General features: G+C 36.2%; 1 protein-coding gene across 1 annotated transcript; it reads right to left on the reverse strand.

Moving 5' to 3' along the window:
* Positions 1–210: 210 nt before the first annotated feature.
* Positions 211–2,533, reverse strand: LOC149142811 (uncharacterized). Its single transcript, XM_089448879.1, has one exon. It carries the CDS (start codon positions 2,060–2,062, stop codon positions 560–562), a length of 1,503 nt encoding a protein of 500 aa, XP_089305005.1. The 5' UTR covers positions 2,063–2,533; the 3' UTR covers positions 211–559.
* Positions 2,534–9,723: the final 7,190 nt, after the last annotated feature.

The following is a 9,723-nucleotide window of genomic DNA, read 5'->3' on the forward strand; positions in this document are numbered from 1 at the left end:
AAAGACCAATGATGGCGACAACAGCATGTACAGAGCCGTACTGTCGCATCATTTCACTGTTTGACTACGTACATTATTGATTTTTCACACATCCTTTCAATTCAATTCACAGAAGCAAAAAATTCCATTCACAGAAGCAGAAAAAAGAAGGAATTCCATGTTCATGGCAAATGGAGAAACTCGAAATGAATAAATATTATCAGTATCAGTTTGTATTGATGAAAAGGACAACCTTGGCACAGCCCCAGGATCAATCCCTGGTAGCTGTGCCAATGGAGTCTCTGTTGTGAACAAACAAATCTGATGAATCTAGAGATTCAGCAGCCGCGGCAGTGAGAACAATCCATCTTTGAATTTGTGGATTCATTCTGCGGCTCGCTCTCTCACTCTCCATTATTTATTCTACGACGGTTATTACCGTTATAATAATATAGCAGGCCGAGTGGCGCAGAGCACCACCATGAGCATTCATTACATGCTCATACTATTACTTAATACTACCAAAATTTGCCCTGGAATTGGGATTTTTCTTCATACACAGCGCTTGGGCTTCTGTTACCTACACAAATTCCATGTCGTTGAAGAAGTCGAAATCTAAGATATCGAGGGAATCATCTCCGTCGAATGAGAGATTGAAATCCTCATTCGTCAGAGGCACCACTTCTGTGTTGGTGTCATCCACGAAAGAGACATTGCCAAACTCATCTGTAAACTGGTAATCATCCAGCAACAAACTTTCGATTTGGGAATCCATTCTGGTATCATCATTGCTGCTGTGATTGGTGCTGTTGTCAATGTTGATGTTCTCTGTTTCGCTGGGATTCTTCATCTTGTCCACGGCTTCCTGATCTTCATTATTTCCAGGCTGGAGCTCTGCATGGGCAGTGAGAAAATCCGCTGGGCCTGAATCGTCAAGGAGAGATTCAAACAAATTATAGTCCAGCGCTGAGTCCCAATTGAAATCAGAATTGTCAAGATCCAGGAATGAGAATCCCGGATCGCCCAGTGGAACAGCATTGCCATCTGTTTCGGGGGGATTGGCGTCGGGCTTTGCATTCCTATCACCTTCCGTGCTATTGGCCTCGTGCTTTGCAGGGGCCTTTTCCAGGCAGTACCGGAGAACCGAAGTTGGCGAGGAGACTAGCATGCCATCCTCGCCAGATGACTCCTCCTCGTAGCCAGAAGCAATGCTCGGCTCAGCAGAGGAGAGGAAATCCCGCCTGGCCCGTTTCTTGACGGGTGCTGCTGAATCGGGGGAGCTCTGCCCCTTCCTAACTGCAGCTCCAGATAATTCAGTGGTAGCCATGGCGGTGTTGTCGGACCCGGTTTCGATTCCTTCGGATGTGCGAGGAGCTCTCTTGTGCCTGGTCGCTGAAGAGGTGGTGTCAGGAAAATTAGTTTCGGCCGCAAGACCTCTGAGTTTTCGGGCAGCATTATCATAGGCCCTGGCAGCATCTTCTGCAGTTTCAAATGTTCCTAACCAGAAACGTTCCCCCTTATCATTGCCCCGGATCTCTGCAGCCCATTTTCCCCAGGGCCTCTGCCTAACTCCCTTGAACTTCTTACCAGATTCGAGGACATCATCTTTCTTGTTGCATTTCTTATCCCTCTTCTGCACATTCCTCAGAGCATACTTGGAAGAACTCTCGATCTCATTTTCTGCAGGCAATCTGGCAGAAGAAGGCTTTGCCTGGATCCTCTGCCTCCTCCTGTTGCTTCTGCTTGATTTCTTCATCCACCGAAACTCTTCTCTTTCAACCTCAGAACACGAAGGCAACCCATCCGGCAATTCAATATTAATTTCTTGTATATGCCGCTTCACTCGTCCAGAATACAGGGGCTGCCCACTGCCATCACCATTTTCTTCATCTGAGGACGAATCAGTAGCATCAGGGTCAGTACTAATAACTTTCACTCTCCTGGGAATCCTTTTCCCCTCAAACTCTCCACCATGAGCCAAACTCTCTTCTTCAAATTTCTTGGTAATTACAGTCTTGTACTCCACCACTTTCTTGGGCACAACACTTCTACCACCAGTTCTCCCCATCACAGGCACATTCATTCACATGCACATCCAATCTGGCATCGGCGCGCCGGAACAGAGTTTGAATCAATATATGGAACAAGATGAAAACACAGCCTCTGTGGGTAGTCAAAAAAGTTCCCAAGAACATCACAGACCAATCCTATGAAAAATGCCCCAATGTGAAAGCGGCAGTGAGCCCAATCAGAAACGGACTCGGTGCTCCCCCAACTTCCTATCTAGTTTCACAACCAAATGAAGCGCAGGAGCCCACCTTCAATCCCCCAAAAATATCCAGATGCAGGGGAAGAGCTCAAGAGCTCGCATCCAATCACCAGAAAAACCACTCACAGTGCCCCTATTGCTGGCCAATGTAGATAAATGGCGGGCAGAAAACTTTTACAGAACAAAGAGATCACTGAATCACTAATTTAATTCCAGCTCAATGTGACAAAACGAGACTGCAGATTCTCAGAGACACGGGAAAGAGAAATGGCGGAGAGAAAGAGACTGCGCTCAGCGAGCAGGGGATGTTTATATGGAGAAGCGGGGAACGAATCCGACCAAGAAAGGTGGCTGCCATCTATCCATCCTATGGGGTAGGGGTGCCACCCAATTATACGAATACTGTATTCAGAACAGTACTCGCTTATATTTATACATACACCGGTACTTCTTCACACAAGCTGCCAGCCTGGCCATACATTAACCCCCATTAACACACACTACTTTCTCACCACCGTCAATTCCGCTTTAAAAAAATATTCAGCTCTTCCGTTTTGTTCAGGAACTCTGCATTCCCCTCGCAGTAAACAGATGACGTGGCAGTTAAATAGTTTTTTTGAATTATAAATATTTTAAATATGAGTCATCGGAAAAATATCAATGTTCTTTTATTTTAACGTTATTTTCTATATGAAATCTAACTAATAAAAATTCAACTTAAAAATCAGAATAACAAAAAAATATTCAAACCACTCCACTAAACCCACTTACCATGTCCACTTTGCATGATCGACCCCCTAACAAGTTCCCACCCATAATCCGACCCCTCGAACACGTCGGCGCGCCGCGTAAATGAAGGATGACATGGCACCGTAACGGATGGCAGCGCCGACTGTTATCTCGGCTAACGGCGGCTCTAGCCTGAAAACGACCTTCTCACGGCTATGTTTTTGGCCTTTCCACCTCGGCGCGTGAGCCACGCTCACATGCGCTCGTTCATTTCTCTCCCCTTTACCCCACGTCTCAACCCTGCAGTCAACATGAGGTAGCGGTCAAATTTAACCTGTAACTGTCAGTAAAATATGTTTTTAACCCGCAATTCTCATTAACAACTAATTCCACCGCCCTTTTACCTCCGTCGATTCCCGTGCAACCTTCAGTTAATTAACACCTCTGCCTGGGACGTCGCCCTCTTACTTGCCAGGCATTGTCTCGCCTCCTCTGCCGCGCACGTCCTTTAGATCTTTCCATTACTTTTCTTTATTTCTCGGTTTTTATTATTATTTTGAATCTGCCTTTACTTTTCTTTTACATTTTTCATGATAAAGGGTGCGTGACTTTGTTGGTGGGGTAACATGATTATGTGATTTTTTCAAACACAAATTTCAATTTTTCACTATTAGCTTGAATTGCCCGTAGTAATTATAATTAGCCATTTACACCACTTCATCAAGATAAGCTCAAATTAATGTTTGATTCTATCAATTATGTAGAATTTTTTCCAATTCGAGTTGAATTTTCTATAGTAATTATAATTAGCCATTTACACCACTGCAACAAGATAAGTTCATATTAATGTTTGATTCTATCACTTATATAGTTCCACTATCTTATTAATTTTTGACTCGATCAATTATGTAGAGAATTGTGCACAACTCATAACGCAAAATAAAAAATAAGTTAAAAGTTATAATTAGCCATCTCCATATAGTTCCACTATCTTATTAATTTTTGACTCGATCAATTATGTAGAGAATTGTGCACAATTCATAACGCAAAATAAAAAATAAGTTAAAAATTATAATTAGCCATCTCCACTACTTTATCAAGATAAGTTCATATTAATGTTTGACTCTATCAATTATGTATAAAATTTCCTCTATTTTAATAATGTTTGATGGTATCAATTATGTAAAAAATAATTTAGTCCATCACCCAAAATAAGTTGGAAATTATAATTAGCCATTTCCAAGACTTCATCAAGATAAGCTCATATTAATTTCTTTCTATTTCACTGTGTCAATTATGTAGAAGTTTTTTATATAATTTTATTTTTGCCTAGTTATCTTTGAATAAATATATTCTAAAGCTCTCCCTTTATAGCAAAGAGACTCGAGAATAAACATTCTCGGGCTTGCCAAAAATATATATGGAAAACTTTGATATAAAGGCAACCTCTAATGTATTCGCTTCTCCTAGCTTGATGCAAACATTCTTTATAAATTTGGTAAAACCCACCAAGGTGTCTAGAAGGTCAGAAATAGTGAAATTAATGATGAAACGTTACGCGTAAGTACATTCATTGTTCCATAAATATTAAGACTAACCAACCCTAGTCACCACCGTGTCTCACTTGGCAACGGAACCATGCGAGAAAAAAGGTATCTTTTTCGATCACGAAATAATCATATTGAATGTCCACAACCAACATTCAAACATCAACATTAGTATTTCAATTTTTTTTTGGGAAAGCGAGAGGCCAAGGTTCTGTTAATTAACCGTCACCATTCTCAATGAAACAACACTAGCCTTGAACGTGACACTGAGTCACCACCCCCACCGTTTGAGGTTCATATTTTTCGAGAGTGTCATTCTCAACAGTTGGCACACAATGCCCCAAGCTTTGTCATGTTGAGTGCCTTTTTACCTAAACCCCCCCCATAAACCTTACCATTTATGGCAACCTACATTCTTAAAACATTCAAATATAACTATAATTAATTATACATGAGCATATAGTTTTATCTAGAATATCATAATAATAATAATCAAAATTGAGTGAAAAGAGTGGAGTAACACTTTCCTTATCTCATGCCACAAAACATTGAGCCTTTTGTCCTCTGTAAAATATAATTTTATCAAATAGTGTTAGATATAAATGTAATGTAAAAGTTTTCATTAAGATAAATTAGGAGTTGAAATTATTTTATATAATAGTTTTCATTCAAATACATGAGATTAATATGATTATCATCTAATGATTTTATGATAATAAACAATGTTATAAGGTTTATTATAAAAGTTATAGGCATTTTAATATGATTTTTTTTGTTATTTTAAATAATAATTTTCAAATTAATATAAAATTATTATCATCTAAATAATAATAAATAATATTAAAATAGTTCCTATAAAATTTTGATGATATTTTTATATAAAATGATTTATTCATAAATTGAAATCTAAGTATAATAATATATGTTTAATGTGAAAATATATTAAAAATATATAAGTAATATGATTATATATTATTTTTTATTTAGAGTATATGTATTGTAATTATGAAGAGAATATTGAGAATAATTTGGTATTTTATAGTGAAATTTAAATAATAATAAAATTATTGAGAAATGTTATAATAATAGAGTAAATTAATAAAAAGAAATAATTATTTAATAAAAAGTAGTTTATATTAACAATATTATAATAATAATTTTGATTTATTTAAATAGGATTAGTTTTTAAGTGTGATTTTTTGGAGTTGAATTGTAGCTAAATCTTGATTTGTGTTGTTTAAACTGTTTTTTATTAGGTATATGGGTTTAGCACCCTCAAAAACCCTTTGGACATCATTTCAATGAATCCTTGTCGGATAAATTGTGATTTCAATGAATATTGTGATTTCAGTGAATCCCTGTCGGATTTTAGACAAATTCTTCCCAAAAACACACTTAAAAACTAATCAATTTAAATATATATTAAAATTTCATGTCTATCGCCTTATTATGATTTTATTCCATTTCTTATATATTTTTCAAATAAATCAATTATTTAATAATTTAATTACAAAATCCTAGATATTCCTTTCATTAATTGCAATGTATGAATGCTTTATAAACTATAAAGTTCTTCAAATTGTCAGATTTTTTTTTGTTAATCTACACTTCTATATTTTCAAATTGTCAGATTTTTTGTTAATCAATATTTTTATATTTTGATATTAACCAATTTTAATTTATTAATTATTTATAAAGCAAAATTTTCCATTATAATTGAACCTAATATAATTTAATATATTTAAATATTGTTTCATATTTTTATTTTAAAAATTATTTTTTAAATAATATAGATTATATAAATTTTTTGAAAAGTTTAATTAATAGGTAAAATGGTAAATATGGTAGATATTCTTAAAGAATCATAAGTTTGAGTTGCTTAATTTGAGAAGTTCAAGTGTCATAGGGGTTTTTTAGGGTGCTAAATCTATTTATGCACTCAAAAATGCATCTTAAATAATAACAAATTACAATCTATTCAAAATTACATTGCTATATTCATACAAAAAAAACTAGTTTATCTATTTTTTCCCAAGGAAAAATTGTAATTTTCATTAATAGAGTAGTGAAAATTACATATTGTAGATGTTGTGAATAGTATATCCAAAAATGATTGTTGATCGCATATCAATCATCTTATGGAAAGGATCAGTCAAGATAGCTAACATCTAAGAGTGTTCATATCATCTCAATATATGTGTATCTGGAAACAAAAATCATATAAAGGCGTATGAGCCATTATATCAGCCATGATTTGCATCATCTTGTAGGTGCTCATAAAATAGACGATTATAGTACTAGAAGAAGTCATTCCCATTTTTCTCTAATATCCGCCAAGACCCTTGTGCATGTTGTGCACCTTCTTTGGATAGACTGTTGGAAATAGTTTTCATTTCCTTGTAAATGTGACGACATGTAATAAGATTGAACTGTCCTTTTATCACCAACACTTCATCTAAAATATTCTCAAGTGTGTGCATGTGACATGTACACTGTTGGTTAAACCAATCAATAATCCAAAAACTTGTAGCTATCGGCATCCTTTTTCTTTAGCAAAGAGGAGAACTAGTTTTAGACTAAGTAGTTCAACAAAATTGTTTGTAATGGGCCCCAAGGAAAACTTATGCTTGAAGGTGTGTTCACTATTTAAGAATGGGACAACACCTCCTCCACATCTTCCATTTTATGATGATCCATCAAAATATGCCCATGACATAGATTGGTCAATGTTTTCAACAACAATCATTTGAGACTTGGTTATAGGTTCTTCTTCAGGAAGTAAATTGTAAATTTTCATCACCTCTGCACCAATATGTTTTGGATAAATAGCTATCTTGAACTATTTTATGGTTTCTCCCAAGCCAGATGCCCCAACAAATGAGAGGGGGAATGTTCCATAATTTGTGCTATCGACTAAAATTACCATCCTACCTCCCTAAATAACAAGTCTTACGAATACAATATTTAATGTTTCAATTTAAAAGGAGAGTGTAGTACCAAATGCATAGATCTCATGTCCAATCACGTGCTTTCGAAAAGATTAACGATCCCTCAAGCCACAACCTACGTAAATTTTGATCACCCTATCTTCCCCGATGAGCGTAAGTTTCTATTATCTTTTCGGTGATAGGGTCATCCAACACGAAATCGACGCACCAAAACATTCCATCGTACACGAAAATGTGCAGGAAATAAACTCTTATTTCTTCCCCTATGTATCATGACCATTCCTTAAAAACGCATCCAATGGTTAGCGCGTTGTATCAGGTATGAACATGTAAGAGTGATAACCCAATCCACCGACCCGATGTAATCTTGACCGCCCATCCCATACAAATCAACGGTCATCAAGTCATGACTTCCATGAAATTTAGCCCATCTGCTCTGCCCAATGGATGGGACCCTTACTCAATCCCCGAGCTTGCTAACTATGAGGCAACAGATGTTCTTCTTTTATTTATTAGTGGCCTAACCTGATTAAGTCTGTTTTCCTCCAACTTTTTCTTATTCCACTCTTGCCTCCTTCTTTTTCCTTGCATGTCACCCAACATCTTGAGAGTGGTAAAAGTTGCCCTCTACGAACAGGCCTAGAATTCAAATGTTTTCATCACTAACTAGGTAAGGTTCCCTCCTTCACTCTTTAATTTTTCAACTTTTCAGTGATTTAGTTTCCGAAAAGTGGAAAAATGTCTAAAGTACCATCTAGGGAATATTTAATAAATGTATTCACATGTTTTAAAGATACTCAAGTGCACCTAATAGACATCCTTACTCTGAAAAGGGCCCTGAATTCCTCTTCAAGTAGCTCTATTGAATACCATTGTCTCGTGAAATCTAGTGTTTTAGCTGCAACACTTCCCCCTGTTCACTTTGAACATAATTCTATTCTCATGCTCGTCAAGCACTTTGAGCCCGCACCTGAAGCCATCATCTCTCCCATAGACCATAAGATCTTTCTCGAGGTTAGCAAAGATATCATCTCTAGAATTCTTGACATCCCAACTTCAGGAATCGTTTTCTCTAGAATTCTTGACATCCCAACTTCAGGAATTGATATAACCGAAAAAGGATTAGACCACGAATTCATCACCTGGGCAAAAGATGATAAAATTAAATTTCTCAAAAGTTTGCTCCAAAACCATGACCCGAATTTAAAATTGTAGTTCCCTATTCCATCCAATCGGTTAAATCCCCTTTACTAGACCTTGACATCCCTTTCTCTATCATTTTCAGGCTAGCTGATGACTTGAAGATAGATGAGTCTATTTTCTTGGCCATTCGGCTTATCACCATGAACCCTAACCAACAAATAATCAATTTTACAAAATACCTAGTTAGAGATATTACAATCGACTTTTCCATTGCTATTCCATTCAGCTCATGTCTACTAAACTCCTCATAACCATTAAAGATGAAAGTGATATCGGAAAAGAAGTCTACCAATGGATCGATGTAATTTATCCAAGACACCTTCCTAATTCGTACACCCAGTATATAGATTGTTTTTCTTTCAACTGAAGCTTAAATTTACTGGAAAAGTCTCAGATAGGATTTATGAGGAATAAAAATGAATCCTCAGACTTACTGAGGAAGAAAGTATTGGTAGTTGGTTCCTTTATCAAGATTTCTCTTTAATTCATCTATATGGTTTCGAAAGAGAACCTTTCAAATTGCCCACATATATTTCACCAACTTTTTTCTTATGAAGTGCTTGGTCAGAAAATCACTGTAAATGAATTACATTTTGTATCAAAGAAAAAAGGAGCACTCTTAAGTTATCCATACTCAATCCCACCTTTAACCGATAAAAAACAAAAATGTTATATATGCAATCAAAAAGTAAATGTTGTCATTTGGTTTGGTGTAGGATGAATGTTGGTATTATGACCCACTGGAAATTATTTCTGGACTCAGGAAACATGCAAGGTTATTAGCATACACACATGAAAGCAAGCCAGAAATAGAAAAACTGGCAACTACCCTTTCGTTGCCTTATGGTCACATATAGGTGGTTATGAATATACTAATAGGAAATGAAGGAACAGATGACCAAGCCCTAGTGTCAACTAAAAAGCAAGTTCTTGAAACAGAGACTAAACAATCATCACCAGTCGTATTTGTTTTGGTGACAAAGAGGAATTTTGAGGTTTTAAACCCATAAGAGGCAATGTGTCGTGTGAAAGCAAAAGAAGATGATGT

Source organism: Pinus tabuliformis, chromosome X, assembly GCF_031772625.1.
Source record: "Pinus tabuliformis cultivar Carrire ecotype Pingquan chromosome X, CPIR1, whole genome shotgun sequence".
NCBI classification, from domain to species: Eukaryota; Viridiplantae; Streptophyta; class Pinopsida; order Pinales; family Pinaceae; genus Pinus; species Pinus tabuliformis.